General features: G+C 38.6%; 1 protein-coding gene across 12 annotated transcripts in view; it reads left to right on the top strand.

The window, feature by feature from the left end:
* COG6 (component of oligomeric golgi complex 6) overlaps positions 1-21,632 on the top strand; it is a 279,679-nt gene that overhangs the window by 86,429 nt on the left and 171,618 nt on the right. The window contains exon 20 of one of the 12 annotated variants that reach the window (XM_060288159.2): positions 2,452-2,724. The exons of the other annotated variants lie outside the window; for them this stretch is intronic. Coding sequence (XP_060144142.1) covers positions 2,452-2,508 — 57 coding nt within the window. The 3' untranslated portion in view covers positions 2,509-2,724. Of the gene's footprint in view, positions 1-2,451; positions 2,725-21,632 lie in introns of those variants that run through there. 12 annotated transcript variants of the gene reach the window in all.

Consider the following 21,632-nt stretch of genomic DNA (forward strand, 5'->3'; position numbering starts at 1 on the left):
TATTCCAAGACCATGTGTCAGGAAGTTAAATAAGGAGAGAGTTTTGAATTTTTTACTTACAAACACACTGTTCAAACTAGAAACCCAAATCACTACCTACTCGTCACGGGAGCAGCCCTCACACCAGCAAGCTTGCCTTCAAAAAGAGAGAAGAAGAAATTTGATAGGGTGTACAAACCTCCCAAGTCTGCTAACTAACCAAATTAAAGTTAAAAGTTCAGAACTTTTAATATATAAAGCAACATAATGACTTGTTTCCATGGAAGGTGAGACCCCCAGGAAGCAGAAAAGTCACCCTCAGGCATGCATGCCCTGGGGCTGACCCTCCCCTGAAAGAAATGTCCCTTCTATTCAACGTGGTATCAGGGTGAAGTAATTTATATATTTTAATACAACAAATGAACATTGCTATTTCTGGTCGGGTATTCATATTAATGTAGTTTCTCAAGGTATTACGCTTTCAGCTAATTTAATAGAAAACTCAGCTTCAGGATGAATATTTGGAAAATTTACATACACTCAGATATTACTTAGGGAGTTCTGAAGCTATTTGGACATAGAATATTATGATCAAGTGCTAGCACAGAATTTTCAGGCAAAATTGACCTTCTTGAAAATGGATTATACATGACATAATTTCCCCTGGTGTTTATTCCCATGAAAGGATGCCACACAAGGAACCAGGCAGAGACACAAAGAGAAGAGTCTTTTCCCTGCACAAAAGTCTACCCAAGAAAAGGCGGGGGGCCCCTCAGCACCACGCACAGATGCGTGGCTGTGAACCACGACCCCTCTTTTCTTCTCGGAAAATGTTCTCCAATTAGACGAGCACGCGAGGTGAACTGCTGCTAACTAAGTAAAAAGTTCGTTACTTTCTGCAACAGTGAATGCCATTGAGTTATACCAGCGATGCCGAATTCTTTTTCCTCCGAAGGCCCCGTTTGGCCTCTAAATCTCTTTCACAACACCCCACCCCCCCTTAAAAATGTCTCCTATTCACTGGGAGGCTCTCATCCAAGGGAAACGGATGGTGGCGAAGGGCCTGGGGGCCGGGGGCGCTGAGGGGAGCTGCTTTAGAGAGGAGGGGGCCGTGAGGGCCACTCCCCACAGAATCCGTGGTTGCTTGTTAGGGTCGGAGGACGCTTTTGGCAAACATCAAATTAGGACCAAGCCTTCACCCCAGTTCACTGGCACGTGCAAATTTGGTTGACAGGTTAGAGAAGAGAGGTTTTAAAAAGTTAAATTCTTTTCCCTGAAAATGTGAAATGACTTTGTGCCGTAGAAGAAAAGTGGTAGCTAATGAGAAGGACTTTTTTTGTAGCATGAGGAGCAAAGAGGCTGGAAGAGAACTATTTCATATTCTAGATGCAGTCTGCAATAGCTGAATAACCTTCTTCTTTTGACTCACAGCTTCACACAATGCAGGCTTTCATCACATGAAGAGCCACAGCAGAGAGTTTTGGGCCATTTTCTCTTTTTATTCCTTTTCTGAGCCCTCCCCCTTCCCCACCTCCATTCCCCCGTTTCCTCTGTCTGGGTTTGAATAGTCGAAGTGTGCCCACAATATGTATGTACTAGACACATTGTTACCTCCCTTTTACTAAAAGCACCTGGCGGGGTCACCAGCCTCCAGAGCCCCGCGGTGGAGTCTGGCTTAACTCTTTGAGTGACAGATGTCCAAATATATGTTACAATGATTTTAACAAATATTAGAAACAGACTAACAAACCCATGAAAACCTAAAAAGAAAATCGATCCTGTCATGGTTTGTTCAGTTTTATAATTTCCCTTCCACTGTGCCTGGCTCTGGTGTCCCTTTCCCTTAGGTCCTTAACACGAAGATGTGAATTTGTTCTTCCCCGGCTGAATCGGTGGGATGGTTCATTGCTTTTAAATCTAATCCTGACAATATCTACAGACTTTGTGGTCACAAAACGAGCAACCACACATATGTGGTAACGGGAAAAAAACTCAGTACCTATTATATAGCAAAGCATAAGAATAATCACATGCCTTGCATTTCTAAAAACCTATTCTTCTCAAAAGGCTGGAGGACTGTCAGAGCGTAACGTTTCAGATTTCTGCTTCCAGCCAAGATGGAGTAATAGGGACTGGATGTACCCTCCTGTCTGAAACAACTCCAGATCCAAAACAACTATAGGAAATAATAGTTTCGAGACACTGGGCCATGGACATCTTAGGGTAATTTAAATCACAGGAGATTTATCTTAGTTAGAAGTTGTAGTTTGGGTCATAAATAAAAGAGTTTAATTTCTTACTTGGCATGGGTGTAGAATGCTGCCCATGCTGATTGTAGTGACCAGTGGGCACCTCCACTCTTGTCCAAATCAGAGAGAAGTCTTCCCCAAGTACTACACACCAATATTCTGCAAGGAGTATACATGGAAGGGGTTTTCTGAGGACAAACCTCGATCTGCTTCATTTTCGTAGGGCCTTAGCTTAATGAAGATGAGGGCAGACCTATCCTTGGACATGACCATGAGCTGATCGGGTTTGGAGCCCCGGTGAAAGACAGGAGCTGCTGCCTTCTCACCGTCACAGCAGGGCTGGCGATGGGCCTCTCAGGGGCAGCTCCTGGACCAGGCTGCTTGGGAAGCAGGAGTCTGTCTGTGGCTTGTGGCTTCCTCTCTTTCTTAGGATGACTAGCTTAAAGGCTAAGGTTTTCAAATCTGGCTTTAAAAATAAGTGCAGTCAGGGAGATCAGCTCGGTGCTTTGTGACCACCTAGAGGGGTGGGATAGGAAGGGTGGGAGGGAGAAGCAAGAGGGAGGGGATATGGGGATGTATGTATATGTATAGCTGATTCAGTTTGTTATACAGCAGAAGCTAACGCACCATTGTAAAGCAATTATACTCCAATAAAGATGTTAAAAATAAATAAAAAAATATGAGTTAAAGAAAAAGATTTAAAAAAATAAGATGAATTCAAGAATTATTACATTATCTATAGCACAAGGAACTATATTCAATATCCTGTGATAAACCATAATGGAAAATAATATAAAAAGAGAATGTCTCTACATGTATAACTGAGTCACTTTGCTGTACAGCAGAGATTGGCACAGCGTTGTAAATAAACTATACTTCAAAAAAAAAAAAGAATTATTAAAAAAAAAAGTGCAGTTTGTAAGGGGGCTTCTGGGGTGCTGGCGATGACCTGTTTTTTGTTCTGATTGATAGTGACCAGTGTGTTCACTTTGAAATAGTTCATCAAGGTGTACACTGGTCATGGTGAATTTTTATCTGTGTTTAAGTTCATTAAGAAGTTATAGAGGGAGTTCCCTGGTGGTCTAGTGGTTAGAATTTGGTACTTTCACTGTCACGGCCCGAGTTCAATCCCTGGTCGGGGAACTGAGATCCTGAAAGCTGAGTGGCATGGCCAAATAAATAAATAAATAAATAAAATTTGTTAAAAAAAAAAGAAGTTATAGAAATAAGCACAGTCGTTCACGTTAATTATGTACGTCTTTTAACTGACCCTGTTTTGATCCAATTATTACTTTATTATAGAAGAATGTGAAGTAAAGCCTGAGTACTGATTCTACCTCATATTTTTAATGGCGATCCTAAAGGCCTTACATATTTTCAGATAAGGACAGCAACAAAAGAATTCAGTCTCTTCATTCCTGCAGGTGGAGACAAAGCTATATTATTCTATCCTGTGCTCTTTGTTAGGAAACTTTTACTTCTCAAACAGAAATAAATAGTCTCACTAACAAGAGCATGGTGGCCATGGGGCTAGTGGGATGGGATTATTTAGAAATTTACTGATGATCGGCAACACAAAAGCCTGGCTTTTTCAATGACTGCATGACTAATATTTATTTATTTAATATTCGTTTGGGTTTTTTTCTTTAGTTTTCTTTTTTTCATTCCTAATGTTACAAGTGAACACAATATCGTATTTTAGAATTGTTTTACTCTCTTCTGTGTTTCATGTTAAATTCTTAAAGTCAGGAACTGTGTCTTTTCTGTTTCAAAATGATGCTACAGTTAGCAGGGTTACTCATGTGCTTGTGAGATTGAAAAGGACGATACTTCCTAGAGGGCTTCTTAGACTACAGACCAATCCAAAGTAACCAGATATTCCATATTATGCAATACAGTCTCCAGTTTGGATTCTGACTCCACACCAGCAAATTACCTAGAATCTATCTCAGTTAAATCCCAGGACATCTGGACATGGTTTATCTGTTGACCTGGATCCCCCTCAAGTTAGGAGTAGCCATACACAGAGTAATACAATTTTCACATACAAGTGCAACTTCTGAGTTTAGAGAGAGGAATTTTTCATGCTTATATTGTTGAAGATCTTTGGAAATAAAAGTAATCCCAAGCCAGGTGAGATTATTTTTCATACTAGCCTAGAAAAAGCAGAAGCTGGGCTGGAGGTGTTCCCAAACAGCATGGAGCCTGGGGACTGGAAGTGTGGTCGACAGAGAAGCAAGGTGGTTGCCATGTGGCTTGACTTAGAGCTGGCGCAGTCTGGTCCGTTCCAGGCAGGACATCTAGCGTCAAGGAAGGGTAATGAGAAGGCTGTGCCTGGAAGAGTTGCCATTACCTTCGTGGTGAGCTGGGAGCTTATATTCATGGAGCTCTTAGGAGATACCTGTAAGCACCAGTCTGCCTAGGTCAGAGTACAGCCCATCTGACCTCACCAGCAAAGAAGGGCTCAGATGCAGGACCTTTCAGGCAAGCATACCTCAAAGGCAATGGTGCAGCTGATAATAGCTGTGAGAAGTGAGTGGTCAAATCCAGGAGAAGTAGAGGCTTAGATTAGTTGGGAGACTCCAGCAGAGAGTTGGAGGAGACCACAGCCACCCGGAAGGAGCAGGTAGCCCCTGGGCACCAGATCTAAGCATCCAGTATTGGCTGAACATACATTCTGCTCTAGGGGCTATAAGCACTGGATCCGGAAGTCAAGAAGACTGCCTTCAGGGAGTTCACAATCTAGAACACAGCAGGCTCTCCACAGAGTTGGAATCAGTTGAAACTGTAAATTACCAGAGTTTTAAGTTTACTGTGAGAAAGTGGATGATTGATATAGCAGTTGTCCATATGCCTGTAAGACTTCCAACTCCTTTTTTCTTAGATTCAAAGTTAAGGAAACCTATGTGGATAAAGACGACGTCTTAACCAAGGCCCAGGGCCAGGAGAGAACAGTGAGTCCTTCCAGATAAATTCCCCAAGAGGGTAGAAAGAGAGTCATTTCTGAGCTGGCTGTTGCAGGAGGAGGTGGTGCTTCGGAGTCGAGCTTCATGACCTGCCGTGGATTGGGCAGGAATTGGAGCAGAGGCCCCGTTTCAGGCCCACAGCTTTGGTCAGGACCAACTGCAGTATGTTTCAGCCTCATGGCCACTGCATGGCCAACAGAAGACCTCTTTGGACTGTCCAGTGGCAGCGTGGTTATCTTGCAATGGCACTGAAGGTGACCTTGAGGGATGCATCTGAGTCCCTGCTCTAGTCGTGAGGCTGGAAAGCCAGGAACTGCTAGTAGTAACACCTGGGAACTCTGGGCTGTATCAGGGTATATGGTAGGGAGATGAGGGGACAGGATGTAGGATGGCTGGAAGTAATGAGACTGGACTTCCTGCTATAGGACCATGTGAGAAATGCAGTATTTTATTATGGGTCTCCACTGGTAAATGTTATCTTTCCAGATTTAAAGTGGACTTATCTCTATGATCATTTTCTAGTTACTATTCAGGAGTTTTTTTGCATATATGCCATCCATATTTTAAATTGGTGTGTCTACCTAAACTTCACCATCTGAATCAAAAAGGATCAGAGAACTTACCCTAATTCAAGTATATCTACCAACCCTTTTATTTTCAAATTATTTGATGTTTTAAATATTTAGGGTACTCAGAAGAGATTTCAGCTGGAAGATTATATCTCATGCAACATTTTGATTTTCTAGCTATTAACTCGACTATAATTTTAACGAATTCCTCCAGCTTAGGGATTGAAGCAGAAGTAGCAAGGCAAAGCGGGAAGAGAGTAGGGGGCTAGCGTACTTGGAGGATGAAGGATTTTCTGCTTTGCTCAGCTTTGGGGAATGAAGGAAATGGTATATCAAAGCCAGGACCGGCCTCAGTGCCCTGGGATATAAATACGACGTGTTGTACAGAGAGTGGGATGAGCCCTGCGAGGTGCGGTCACGGTAGAGCCCAGCAGTGCCGCCTCTGTGCTCAGGAAATCCTGCGCTCTTCGCTGAAACCCTAGGGCTTAGAGGAGAGTCCTCACCCTTGGAGGAGGGCTAGCAGGCTGAGCAGAGGAAGCTATATGAACTCACGGGAGAAGAGAGGAGGAAACCTGCTACCCAAAACAACTAGGCTCACAGACTGTGCTAAAGGGAGAAGTTTTCCCCTCCAAGATTACAGGAAGCTGGTCCAGACCTCCGCAGCGGCATGAATAGGCAGAGGAAGAAGTGTGAAGGCAGATAAAGAGGGTGGCTGGAACGCTGGCTCTGCCTGTTCCCGTTCATCTGACACGGAGTGAAGAATAGTGGAAGCCCGGAAAAGGGCATGTGGCTCTGACGACGCGGGGGGGGGGGGGGAGGGGAGGCGGGAGGCGCGGGTGTTCGGACTGGAAGGTTTAGGAATCACATCTCCGGAAAACGACCATCCCTCTGCCGTCAGTGATACTGAAACAGGCTTTGCAGAGAGAAAACCGTACTCATGCTTGCACTTGCGAGACTCAACTTTCCGGCAATAGAATTTCAGACAAACGTGAAACTGAGAATCATGTGTTAAAGTGCCCCCAGGAAGAGCCGCTCTGTGATGCCCGTTCTCTTTAGCCCCGCTGAGTTGAGGTCTGCAGATTCCGGAGGTGACATCGGGTTTTACCCACAGCAGCACTCTTAATTCATTGGTAGATTCAAGCAAACTTTTAACGTGTTGAATGACCAGTCGATTCCCACTCACCCCTCTGAGAGTCTAGCATAGATGTGAATAGAAAGAAGACAGATCACATAGCCTCCCGCTCACAATTCAGCAACTGTACCTTCTTAAGACACTGAAATACTAGAAGCAACTGAGACACAATATTATTAATCACATTATGAGCCCCTGGAGATTGCTTACTGGAAAGTATTTTGAGAAATTTACAGACGGGAAATGGAAGGCACCACAAGTCTGCTGGTTCTCTGCCCATTTTTTTTTGCAAAGGTAGGAAATGTCTCTTTTCACTGTGAGATTGGCTCACCACTCTATGAACTGAAGTGAGTAGACTGGGTCAAGGGTCAGGGGAGTGGAGTGAACAAAAGGGCGTGGTGGTCCCTGCACAAAGGACCAGCTCCTGGCAAGGGGGTCAAGTTTGGTTTCAGCAAAGGGCTTTTGCACTGCCTGCCAAGAAGATGGGGCTAATTAGGTAGGAAAGCGGAGGAGGAAACTGATGTTAGTGGAACATTTAACTGGATGCTTTAGCATTTAACTCGATTCTGTATCAGATGGAGTGTGTGAGTCTATATTTAATTCTCACAACAACCCTATGAAATGAGAACTAGTAGTCTGATTTTACAGATGAGGAGACAAACTCAGATTAAGTGAACTTGCCTGGTGGCACAGAGTTATGAAAGGCATAGTAAGATCTAGAACAAACATCTGACACAGACTTCTATGCTTTTGCACTTTTAAAATAATTCACTATTTTATTTAGCATTAGCCACACGTGTATATAATTTTATTTTTACTTAAATAGTGGAGTTGGCAGACAACAATGCTTCCTTCTGGAATTTCAGGCACTCAGGACAGAGGTGTGGAGAAAAGATATTATGGAGTGGGATTTTCTCAAAGTGCCATGCTTACAGCTTCCCCTGCGTGACAGCTGTCACCGCGACGCAATAACTACTGTAAGCAGAGCGCCCAGTTGCCCTCTCCATCTTCACCACCCTCACATGGTCCTCACATGTGAGGTCCACATGTGAGGTCCACCCTCACATGGCACTCAGTACATGGTCCTGGGTGAGTCGTTCCATCAGCCATCACTGTGAGTGCTCAGGAATGTGGAGCATTCCATGAAGGAAATTGCACTGTCAGCAACATTGTCTTTGAATGTTGACACTTGCTCAAGGTCAGGCCACCCCGGGGACCATCATCGTCATCTTGTGACCTGTGCAGGACCTTATGCCTCTGGAACCGTTCCAGGTGTGGGAGGTGATGAGGTCTTGGAAAACTCTGCTCGGTGGCCTGGCTTGTAGAAACGTGGCCAGATGGTTTTGTCATCAGCCTTTGTCTACACTGTACTCCATTGGATGGGAATGAACCAAATGGAAACTCAGATTTACTGAGACAGACAATAATATGCACATACAGCACGTAGGATATAGCATGTAGGATTGCTGCGAGCATTAAACAAATAAACATACGAAAAGCACTGAACATAGTGTCTGACAAACTGTTAGCACTAATTAAACATTAGTTATTATTATTATTGATATTCTTGTCTTAAATGTATGTTCTCTAAATGATTTTAATTTTCATAGATTATTAAAAGATAGAATGAACTGAAGAAAATTAAGCCCTAGAGATCCATTTATTGAACAACCTTTTTTCCCTATCACTCCTTCCTTTTTCTCTTAAACATCACAATTCCCTTTTGTGTTGTCACAAAAGTTACTTACTTCAGTTGGCAGAGATAGTATTATGCAGGGGATGATTAAAATATCCTCACTTGTAGTTGTTGTTTTAAATTTTATTATTTATTAGTAGGTAATAACATGTATACTGCAAAAAATTCCCAAGGTATGCAAGGATATAGAGTGAAAATGTAGTCTCCCCCTCACCCAGAACCTTAGTCATCAAAGTCTCTCCCCCAGAAGAATTCTCTTACTTTTTATGGTATATCTTTTTAGCTGATTCCCTTAGGTTTTCCAGAGAAAACAGTTGTTTCCCAAAATACAATCACATCACCTGCAAGAATGATTCTGCCTCCTTAAATTTTATACCTCTTTTTTTTCCTATGGTCTAATTGCAGTGACTGGTAGCTATGGAACAAAATAAATGATATTGCAGACAAAGGACATGTTTTCTTGTTGCAGAGTTTAAAGATAATGCTTTAGCAAGAGGCTGGTATACATACATACATACGTACATAAATACATTCATACACACATCCTTCCTCTCCCTTTTTCTCTATCTCTGCATCTAGATACATACTATATCTATATCTAAATAGACATTAGATATAGATATGTCTATGTGTGTGTAATTCATGTTAAGTAGCTATTTTTAGTATTTAACATTTTTTATCTAAAATGGATATTATATTAAAGGTCTTTAAGCATCTATGGAGATGATAGTATGAGTTTTCTCTTTTAACCAATTAATATGATGATCTATATTAATATAGTAATAGATCTCCTAATATTTAATGATCTGGGCATTACTGGAGGATTCTGTTTGCTGACCTTTTATTTAGGGTTTTGCATCAGTATTCATAAGTGAGCATGGTCTGTAGGTTTCCTTTTTTTGTATGTCATCTTTGTGGAATTTTTGTAATTTAGCTTTGCAAGAAATTTTTACAGACTTCTACTTATGAAAATATGGTGTGGGACTTCCCTGGCAGTCCAGTGGTTAAGACTCCACGCTTCCACTGTAGGGGGCACGGGTTCGATCCCTGCTCCAGGAACTAAGATCCTGTGTGCTGTGTAGAGTGGCCAAAAAACTTAAAAAAAGAAAAATGGTGTGTTACATATCTGAAAATAACTTCTCATTACAGAGCACGTAAAAATGTTGACTAAAATAATGGAAACATATTTTTTTAATTAATTAGGCTTTTTAAAATCTCTTCTGGTGTCAGTTTTGGAAAGTTTTATTTTAATAAACAATCACGCATTACATTTTGGTTCCCAAATTTATTTGCGGAGAGTTGAAGTACTTTCCTATGATTCCGTTGAAGTCTTTGTATCTGTGATCATTTTTTATTAGTTCTACTTAATACTTATTTTCTTTATTAAATTAGGTAATTGTTTATTCACTTTATTTCTTTTAAATATGCAATCCTTGAATTTATTAACTATTATTTTTTGAATTGATTAATTTCAATTTTCATGCTTATCAAATCTTTCCTATTGCTCTACTTTTGTCATTTACTTTCTAGCTTCTTGAGATAAATTTTTCTCCAAAATTTTACTGTGGTGAACTTTAGACACAGAACACGGTTGAAATAACTTTACAGGGAATGCACAGATTTCCTCACCTCATAGAGTCTGCCAAGAACATTTTTCTGTGCTCATTTTATGCCATATCTGTCTATCCATCCAGCAATCCATCTTACTTTGTTGACTCATCTCAAAGTAAACTACAGAAATCAGTTCACTTCCTCCGTTTCACATACATATCATAAAATGGTTAAACATTTGCTACAATTTTTCCTTTTGGTGTAAGAGTTACATACAATGAAAAACACAAATCTTAAATATACATTTGCTGGGTTTTGACAGATATATACATATGTGTAGCTAAGACCCTAAGACCCTATCAAGATATAGAATATGAACATAACCCCCGAATTTTCCTCCTGCCCCTCCAACTCAATCACTGCCTCACATCCCTTCCAGAGACTATCATTATTTTGATCTTTTCTCAAGATAGATTAGTTTTGCCTGTTTCGGAAACTCATAAAATGTACTCATACAGAATGTACTCTGTTGCGTAAGTTTCTTTTACTCAACCTGTTTTTGAGATTTATCCATGTTGGTGCCCGTATCAGTAGTTGTTTCTTGTTATTGCTTAGTAGTATTCCCTGGTATCCTATTATTAACAGACACCGAGCTTTTCCCTGAGTGTGACTCTTATGAATAAAGCTACAGTGAACAATGTTGTCTGTGAATATATTTTTCATTTTTCTTAGGTCAAAACGTAGGAGTTGAGGTTTTACAAGACACCGCCAGAACTTTTTCCAAAGTGGTTTTACCATATTCCCATCAACAGTATATGAGAATTCCAGTTCTACATCCTTACCAATGTTTGCTGTGGTATTTTTAATCTCTAATTTTGGTCGTTCTGGTGAAGAGTAATGTTATCTCATTGTTTTAATTTGCACCCCCCTGGTGACTAATGATGTTAATGACTTTTTCATGTGCTTAATGATTAGTTATGTATCTTTTTTGGTAAAGTGTATGCTCAAGTCTTTTGTGCATTTTTACTTTGTTAGCGATTTTTTGTAGTTTATATTATTGAGACCTTGCATGCCTTTTGTTAAATTTATTTCTAAGTATTTTATGGGGTTTTGTTTTTGGTGTTAAGATAAATAGAATTTTATTTCATCTTATTTTCTGGTAAAATAATTTTTAATCTTGTTACTTTTTAGTAACAGTTTTATAGATTTTAAAGCATTTTCTATACAAACAGTGCTACCTGAAAATGCAGTCAGGTTTCCTTCTTCCTTTCTGACACTATGCCTCTGCTTGTTTATTTGTTGTATTGTAAAGTTTCGGACCTCTAATACAAAGTTGAATCAGAATGGTGAGAGTAGGCATCCTTGCCTTGTTCTCAATATTATGGGGAGAAAAAGTTTTGAAATTTCCCATTAGGTGTGATGTTAACTATTGGCTTTTGGCATATGTCCTTTGTCAAAATGAGGGATTCAGGGAGTTATCTTCTGAGGTCTTAGTTTGCTGAGAAGTATTTTGTTTGTTTTTGTTTTGTTTGTTTAATGCTGAATGGGTGTTGAGTTTTGTTCAGTGCTTTTCTTTGCATTTTAAAAATGATCATATATTGATTGATTTTTAAATCTTAAACCAATTTTACAATCCTGAGGTAAACTCTACTTAGTTTTGATGTATCATTCTTGTATATGTTACTGAGCTCTATTTGCTAATATTTTATTAAAACTTTTTGGATCTGTGTTTGAGGAATGTTAAATGATTATTTTTAATCTTCTCCTTTTTTGTTATTTGTATTTAAGGTCACAAATCTTTTTTACCAAGCATTACTTTACCTGTTAGTAAGAAGTTCCCTATATGGTGTTTTTATATCCTTATGTTCTGAAATATTCTGCAATTCACATTTTAAATTTCTCTTTTTTAGATTGGCAGGTGGTAGAGGTTTTTTCCTACTTTTTAGTTTTTATATTAATTTCTAGATTTATTTTTTCATGTAATCAGAGAATGTTATTTGTATTATTTCTACATGTTAGAATTAATGGATTTTCTCATTGTGGCCTAATACATGACATTGTAGTGAGTGTTGCATGGACACTTGAGACCAGAGTTTGCCTGGGACCGAAAGAGTACCCGGGACGTAAGACTTAACAGTGCAAAAGCTGGGACTGCCCTGAATAAACTAGGGCAGGTTGGTCACCTTACTTAAGAATAGAATTCTTAGGTCACTTTCATTCATTGAAGACTTTGTAGGCCTTGCTGACCTTTAGCTGTGAACATAACAATAAAATAGTTTGAGAACGGTGTGTTTTTCCTCCACTATAAGTGATTTGATATTTTATCTTTAAAATCAGTAACTTTACTGTCTCAAAATCAATTCTGCTATGTCAGTTTTCCCTGGGGCATTCTATGTCACCTTAATTGTAGAATCAAATCTTTACGTAATTCCTGAACGTTAAAAAAATTTAACATTCAATAAATATTCTCCACTTCCATTAGGTTTTCCCTTCTTTAAGGACATCAGTTATACCTTTTGACCCTCCTCAATTTTATATCTCTATGGATATAAAGTTGCTTTTCTCAATTCTCCTCTCTATAATCCTTGCTGTATTTCTCATTTGTTTGCTTCAATTTAGGCTTTGTTTATGGGAGAATTTTAGTTTTTAATTTCTCTTTTTCCTGATTTCCCTTTTTTATGAGTTATATCAGCTCATGTGTCACCTCCTTCTGTTGTCCAACCATGACTTCTCTGAGCTCTTACATTTCTGCTTTATGCCTTTGATTTAGAGATGTGTTTTCTTCTTCATGAGTTAAAATTGTTTCAGTGATATCTTTGGTTTACATTTTCATTTGTTAAATGCAACTTTTTTTTTCTGGTGTAAGTGCTTTCTGTATATTTTAAGTTTATGTTTAATCCATCTGCCCCCCTCTGTGATATCTTTGAAGGAGATGAATTCTTTCTGGGCCAGCTATTTGTAATCGTTTTATGTGGAAGATGCGTGACTTCTGTGTTTCAGGCTAGCGGAAAGTCTTCCTAATCCTCAGGGTTGTGTGTGTATGTGAGTGAATAAAGGTTGAAACCTTGTGTCTCTCTAACTACGCAGAAACTCAGTACTCTGCCTCCTTGTCTCATAGACTGTTTCCTGGAAGGTGGCTTGTCTCTGCGATTCCTCATTTAATCTTACCTTCCATGCTTCCTGAAGCTACCAAGAGTATCTGTGCTTCTTGTTTCAAACAAGAGATGGCTGGTTTTGTACCTCTAAGGGACAAACCTCCTAGAATTGTACTCTGTTGATTCTCTGACAACTGCAGCTGTGAACCTTCCAGCTCGGTACTTGATCTTTATTGCTTTTGTCAGCTTATCTTACGTACTGTATTTGTCAGCGTATCTTACGCCAGCTTATCTTACATACTGTATTTCAGGATTACTATACCTCCTTGTTTGCCATCAATGGAGTGTGCATTTCTATTTCTGCTCCTTGTTGTTTTCCTCTGCACTTTTTCTATAATTCCAGTGTTATTCTAAGTGGCCTATTTTGAAAGGGCCCAGAGCATTAACATTAATAATTTTAAAAATCCTTTCTTCCTCTCTCAGATATCTCTGCAACAAAAAAATGGAGAAATTTTTGTTGATGTGAAGTGGTTAAACTGATGGGTGTGGAGAGGCAGCTGGGATCATCAAAATTTTAGGTGAAACATCTTGAAGAGTCAATTTTCATGGAGGAGTGGTAAGGAAAAAGAGACAAGAGAGGGTAATCACCGCAGAGCTGATAGTCAGTGAGTACACATGGGTACAGATGAACCACATATGTACAGATGACATTGAATCAGGTTGGGCAAGCATCTGTTCTGATTTTTAGTTTCTGTACCATACTATTTTGTTACATATTTTGAACATTACCCATCTACTGAACACAAAGTAGAGATTTGTTCATTGTTTGAATACTTCAGTCTGTGTGGATAGCCAGTTTGGAGGCGTTCTTCAATTTTTCTGCACTGACTACATTAACCAAGTAGTTGCCGTATATGCAAAGTATTACCTGATGCCGACACCAGCTCTTCTATTTCTTCCTCTTGTTTCTTCTTTACTTTACAGAAAAATTAACTCTGTGGTGGCTTCACTTCTTATCCGGATATTTTATCTATGAATAGGACACTCTGATTCAGATTTTCTCTGTTAATGCCAAAGCACTGTTTATATACTAACAGTAAACTGGGCTGTTTATGCAGTATAGCCAGACTGGCCTGTCATGGTTTCAGGGGAGCCCTTTTCTCAGGACATGAAAGCTCTAGTGTTAGAGATTAATAAACTCTTTCAGAACCCATCAACAGTAGCCAAAAACCCTTTCCATCCAGCCACATGTACTAGTTTGGGTCCTTTCCTCCATCAAGGATTAAAGAAACAAAAACAAAAACACCCTACTGAATCACACCCCTGAGCTGTGTTAAGCCCATTTCTTTGAGGCGAGAATGAGAGTTCTGATTGCATTCAGATTGATTCTATCTTCCTCCAGTGCTCTTATGAAATGTTGCCACCCTGCAAGACTGGCTTAATTCACATCTTATCTGGTAAGATTCTGCAGGGCAGTTACTAATGCTTACATTTAATGAGCATTTACCGTGTGCCAGGAGCTGTGCTTTCCATGCCTTACCTCATTTGATCCTCAGAACAACTCTATTAAGATGGAACCATTACCAACCCAATTTATGGAAATTAGATCTCCGATTTAAGGAAATTGATGATGAGGGAGGATAAGCACATTGTAAGCTAGTTAGCGTGAGTACCAACAGTCTAACCTGGCCCGTATGACCCCACTAAGCAATGCCTACCCTGTGTGCACACTTCCTCTACTTTGGGCTTCTGTTATTTATACCCTGCCTTCCGAACCCAATGGTTTTCAATCCTGGCTGCACGTTAAAATGACCTGTTGAACTTTTTAAACAGTATTAATTTCCGAAGATACTAATTTAATCTGTTTGAATGCGGCTCCGACTGGTATTTTTTAAAAGTTCCCAAGGTTGAGAAACACAACCTTGGCACCTAACATGCTGATTTATGTATATTAGGTCCCCAATAAGTACATCTTTAAATGAATTAGAGACTAAATTATTATCTGATTTATTTAGTAGGGTTTGTAGTACAGCTGTGTACGCCAAAAAAAAAAAAAAAATCAGTGTCTTAAATGAGCAGTTCTTGTCAAGTAAAAAGACATTTGATTTTTTATTCCCATTCTCTCATGAATGGATAGTGGAGTTTTCCTGAGACTTCGAGATTGTAGAATGACATTATCATTCTGACAGATAATAGAATATATGCTGATGTATTCTTGTGTTTTAAAATGTTCTCAGATTTCATTTCAAATATTGTGAATACAGATGGGTATGATTTTTTGGTTTCACAATAATTTTTAAGATGATAAAAGAGGTTCTGAGACCAAAAGTTTGAGAACTGCTACCTTAAGTGATGCTTTGGTGGCTTTGGTTAGTAAATACATGTTTAGAAATTGTGAAACTTACATCTGCACTCACAGCAGGGCCTAAAATCATTAAAGTTCTTGCTCCTCAACGTGTAATCCATGTAGCAGGAGCAATAACATTTCCAGGAGCTTGTTTGAAATGCAGAATCTTGGGGTCTTTCTGAATCAAAACCTTCATTTTGACAAGATCCCCATATAATTTTTGTGACCATTATAATCCAAGAAGCGCTGACTTAGAGAATTAGCCTTATTGATTATACTTGTTAGTAACAGTCCCACATCATTTTTCTCATCTGTCATAGAACACACATTTGTTTTTCCCTTTCACTTCTAGCATTATGCCTTTATTGAATTTACTCGTATATAGACGTTCATGACAAGTATCAGCATCTCAATTTATAGATGGAGAAACTGAGAAACAAAAAGTTGGAGAGGTTTGACTGTGTCCCAGAGTTAAATCAAATGCCAAAGTGACAGGAAAATGCAGAGCAGCTGACTCATGCACTGATGCGCCTCCCATTAAAGGACAGGAAGACAGCCCCAAACTCACAACATGGAAACTCACTGTTACATAGGACCTTGGGATTTTATAAATGTAAAGGGCTTAAGAACATCTCCAGGGCTTCCCTGGTGGCGCAGTGGTTAAGAATCCGCCTGCCAATGCAGGGGACTCAGGTTTGAGCCCTGGTCCAGGAAGATCCCACATGCTGCAGATCAACTAAGCCCGTGCACCACAACTACTGAGTCTGCGCTCTAGAGCCCAAGTGCCACAACTACTGTAGCCCATGCACCTAGAGCCCGTGCTCTGCAACAAGAGAAGCCACTGCAACAAGAAGCCCACGCACCACAACGAAGAGTAGCGCCCGCTCACTGCAACTAGAGAAAGCTCATGTGCAGCAACGAAAACCCAACGCAGCCAAAAATAAATAAATTAAATAAATAAATTAAAAAAAAAGAATAAGACACAATTCTTTAAAAAAAAAAGAACCTCTCCAAACATGAAATAGATCCATTCAATGATAAGCAGATTTAAAGCTTTCCTCCTCAGTGCTCCCATGGTGCTCTATGTTTTGTGTCTACAGAAGTATTGATCATTTTATGTTGAAATGATTGGTTTATATGTCTGTTTCCCAAGCTGGACTCCACGGTTTCTAAGATCAAGGACTATGTTTTATTTTTCTTTCACTCTCATGGTTTAACCCAGTACTGGGCACATAGAAAGTGCTCAGTAAACACTATCTTAGTTGGCTCAAGCTACCATAACAAAATACCATAGACTTGGTGGCTTAGACAACAGAAATTTATTTTCTCATGGTTTCTGGAAGCTGGAAGTCCAAGGTCGGGGTACCGGCATGGTCACCTTCTGGTGAGGATTCCCCTCCTGGCTTGGCCATGGCCTCCTTTTCACTGTGTCCTTACGTGGCAGACCTTAAGCTCTCATTCTAGACTGATCTCAAGGCTCAGGGGCCTGCAAATTGGTGAAGATCTTCCATGCCAGTCTGCAAAGACTGGAGAAGGTAACTGTTTTTTCAAATGCCCAATTTCAACAAAAGATCACAGGCATGCAAAGAAACAAGGAAATCTGACTCATTCAAAAAGACAAAATAGATATCTGGAAACAGTCCCTGAAAAAGCATATGCTTCAGACTTACTTTAAAACAACTATCTCGGGCTTCCCTGGTGGCGCAGTGGTTGAGAGTCCGCCTGCCGATGCAGGGGACGCGGGTTCGTGCCCCGGTCCGGGAGGATCCCACATGCCGCGGAGCGGCTGGGCCCGTGGGCCATGGCCACTGGGCCGGCACGTCCGGAGCCTGTGCTCCGCAACGGGAGAGGCCGCGACAGTGAGAGGCCCGCATAACGCAAAAGAAAAAAAAAAAAAACTATCTCAAGTATGCTCAAAGAACTAAGGGAAATGAGGAAAACAATATTTGAATGAAGTGAGAGCATCTACAAGAAGATAGGAATTATTTAAAAAACAAACAAATTCTGGAGCTGAAAGATACAATAACTGAATTGGAAAATGTACTAGAGAGATTCAAAGACAAACTCAAACAGGCAGAAAAATGAGTCAGCAAATATGAAGATAGGTCATTTGAAATTACTGAGTCTGAGAAGCAAAAAGAAAAAAGAATAAAAAAATTGAATAGACCCTAAGGGACTTATGGGATACCATAAAAAAGCAATATATGCATTATGAGAACTCCAGAAGAAGAAGAAGAGAGAGAAGAGAACAGAGAGATTATTTGAAGAATTAATGGATGATAACTTCCAAAATTAGAGGAAAGACATGGTTATACTAATTCAAGAAGCTCATTGAAATCTAAGTAGGATAAATCCAAAGAGATCCACCTGCAGACACATTATAGTTAAACTGTCAAAAACCAAGGACATAGAGTCTTGGAAGTAGCAGGAGAAAAGTGACATCATGCACAAGGGAGCCTCAGTAAGATTTCTAGCAGATTTCTCAGCAGAAACCTTGAAGGCCAGAGGCAGTGAGATGATATAGTTAAAGTGGTGAAAAACAAAGCCTGTCAACCAAGAATTCCATATATGGCAAACTGTCTTTTAAAAAATGAGGGAAAATTAAGAGATTCCCAGACAAACAAAAAGTAAGAGAGTTCATTACCACTAGACCTGCCCAACAGGAGATGCTAAAGGCAGTCCTTTAAGCTGAAATAAAAGGCCACTAGACAGAAACTTGAAGCTATACAAAAATATAAAGTTTTCCAGTAAAAGTAAATACATGAATAAATATCAAAAATACAGTATTATTGTAATTTTGGCTTATAACTCCACTTTTAATTTTTTTACAGAATTTAAAAGACAAATGCATAATAAATAATTATAAATCTATGTTAATGAGTATATAATATTATTATAAAGATGTAATTGTGACATCAATAACATAAAGTGAGAGTGGAGCTATAAATGAATAGTTTTTGTATGTGATTGAAGTTAAGTTGGTATCAACTTAAAGTTGATTATTATAAATTTAGGATGTTGTATGTAATCCTGATGGTAACCACAAAGAAAATATCTGTAGAATACACACAGAAGGAAATGAGAAGGGAATTAAAGTGTGTCACTACAAAAAATTAAACACAGAGAAATGCAGAAATGGAGGAAATGTGGGGAAAATGCTATAATATGTGCAGAAAACAAATAACAAAATGGTGGGATGAATTGGGAGATTGGGATTGACATATATACACTAATATGTGTAAATTAGATAACAAGAACCTGCTGTATTAAAAATAAAATAAAATAAATTTAAAAAAAAGAAAATACAACAACAAAAACCAAAATGGCAAAAGTAAGTCCTTCATTATCAATAATCACTTTAAATGTAAAGAAATTAAATTTCCCAATCAAAAGACATAGCTTGGAATAAAAAAATGAGATTCAACTCTATGCTGTCTACACTGTAGATGTAAGGGCATGCATAAGTTTAAAGTGAAAGCACGGAGAAAGATATTCCATGCAGATAGTAATGAAAAGAGAGCAGGGTGGCTATACAAATATTAGATAAAACACACTAAATAAGAAACTTATGACACAAAGAAGGACATTATATAATGACAAACAGGTCAATTCACCAGAATATATTAATGAACATTTATATACCAAACATTGGAGTTTCAAACTATATGAAGCAAAATTGATAGAATTGAAGAGAGAAACAGACAACTCTACAATAATAGTAGGAATCTTCAGTATCACACTTGCAATAATGCGTACAACAACCAGACAGAAGATCTATAAAGGAAATACAGGACTTGAACAACACTATAGACCAACTGGACCTAATAAAAATGTTACAGAATACTGTATCCAGTGACAACAGAATAGACATTTTTCTCAATTGCACATTGATCATTAACCAGGATAGACAATATTTTAGGCCAAAAAATAAGTCTTAATAAATTTTACAAGATTGAAATCATACAAAGTGTCTTTTCTGATCACAGTAGAATGAAACTAGAAATTAACAGCAGAAGGAAAACTAGAAAATTGACAAACGTGGAAATAAAACAAAATACTCTTAAGCAACCAATGGATTAAGGAAGAAATTACAAAGAAAATATCTTGAGACAAATGAAAATGAGAAAAACAGCATACCAACTTAATGGATGCAGCAAAAGCAGTTCTAAGAGGGAAATCTATAGTTATAAATACATGAAAAGAAGAAAAGCCTCAAATCAGTAACCTAACACTATACCTTAAGGAACTAGAAAAAACCAAACTAATTCCAAAGCTAGTAGAAGGAAGGAAATCATAAAGATTAAATCAGAGATAAATAAAATAAGGAATAGAAAAACAGAAAAGACAGTCTTTTCAACATATGGTGTTAGGAAAACTGTATACCCCCATACAGAAGAAAGAAATTAGACCCTTACCTTATATGAAAATGAACTGAAAATAGATTAAAACCTAAACATAAGATATAAAACTCTTAGAAGAAAACATGGAGGAAAATCTTTGTGTCTTTTGATTTGGCAATGAGTTCTTGGATATCACACTAAAGAAACAGAGAATAAAAGAAAAAATAATTAAGTGGACTTCAAAATTAAAACTTTTGTACACCAACAGAATGAAAGGTAACCCACAGAATGGGAGAAAATATTTGCAAATCAAATATCTGATAAAGAATTTTTACAGAGAATATACAAAGAATTCTCACAACTCAACAATAACAACAAAAAACAACCCAATTAAAAAATGGGCACAGGACTTAAATAGACATCACTCCAAAGAAGATATATGCAAATGGCCAATAAGCACATGAAAAGATGGTCAACATCACTAATCATTAGGCAAATGCAAATCTGAACCACAATGAGATACCACTTAATACCCATTAGGTTGGCTATTATTGAGAAAACAGAAAATAACAAGTGTTGACAAGCTTTTGGAGTAGTTGGAACCCTTGTGCATTGCTGGTGGGAATGTTAAGAGTGAATCTGTCATGGAAAACAGTATGGTGATTCCTCAAAAAATTAAACATAGAATTACCATATGGTCCAGTAATTCCATTTCTGATATATATGCAAAAGAAATGAAATCAGGGACTCGAACAGATGTTCATAGCAGCACTATTCACAATAACCAAAAAGTGGAAACAACACGTGTCTTTCAGTGGATGAATGGATGAACAAAATGTGGTATATGCATGCAATGGAATATTATTCAGCCTTAAAAAGGAAGGAAAATTTGACGCATGCTACAACATGGATGAATCTTGAAGACATTTTGCTACGTGAAATAAGCCAGACACAAAAGGACAAATTTGTATATGATTCCACTTTGTGTGGTACCTAGAGTAGTCAAACTCTTAAGGACAGAAAGTAGAATGGTGGTTACTCTGGTCTGAGGGGAGAGTCAATGGTGAGTTAGTGATTAATGGGTAGAAAGTTTCAGTTGGAGAAGATGAAGTTTTGGAGATGGACGGTGATTGATGGTTGCACAATAATGTGAATGTACTTATTGCAACAGAAGTGTACACTTAAAAATGGCTAAAATGTACAATTTGTTATGTATATTTTACCACAAAAATTAATAATGGCAAAAAAAGAGTCAAATCTTAAAAAGAAAGAGCTTTATTAGATCAGATGACCCATCAAATTTGCTTTTTTTCCTGGAAAACTTGCTCCTGGGGGCCTCCTTTCTTTTCTCTAATGTGGATGCATTAATGATCTCCAGAGACTCAGTGGTCATCCAGGGATTTCCCTGCCCAGCTCTATTGTTGGGGCCACTGCTTCCTTAATCTATTTCTTGATTTATTCCCTTGTTTAGGTGGATAATATTCTCTATGAAAGGATGCATGGGTATTTAATCTTCTGGATCCTCGTGTGTTCCAGAATGTCTTTATTTTTGCCCTTAGCTAAATTGTGGTTCGGTTTTCCTCAGAACTTCTCCATTTACTTCTAGCCTTCAAGGCAGTTCTTTCTTAGTTGTTCCATCACCCCTTTGTCCTTATGCCTCAACCTCTGTCCATCATCTCTATCTTGTAGGTTTTAGTGAATCTGATTT

This window comes from Globicephala melas, chromosome 18 (genome assembly GCF_963455315.2).
Source record: "Globicephala melas chromosome 18, mGloMel1.2, whole genome shotgun sequence".
NCBI classification, from domain to species: domain Eukaryota; kingdom Metazoa; phylum Chordata; class Mammalia; order Artiodactyla; family Delphinidae; genus Globicephala; species Globicephala melas.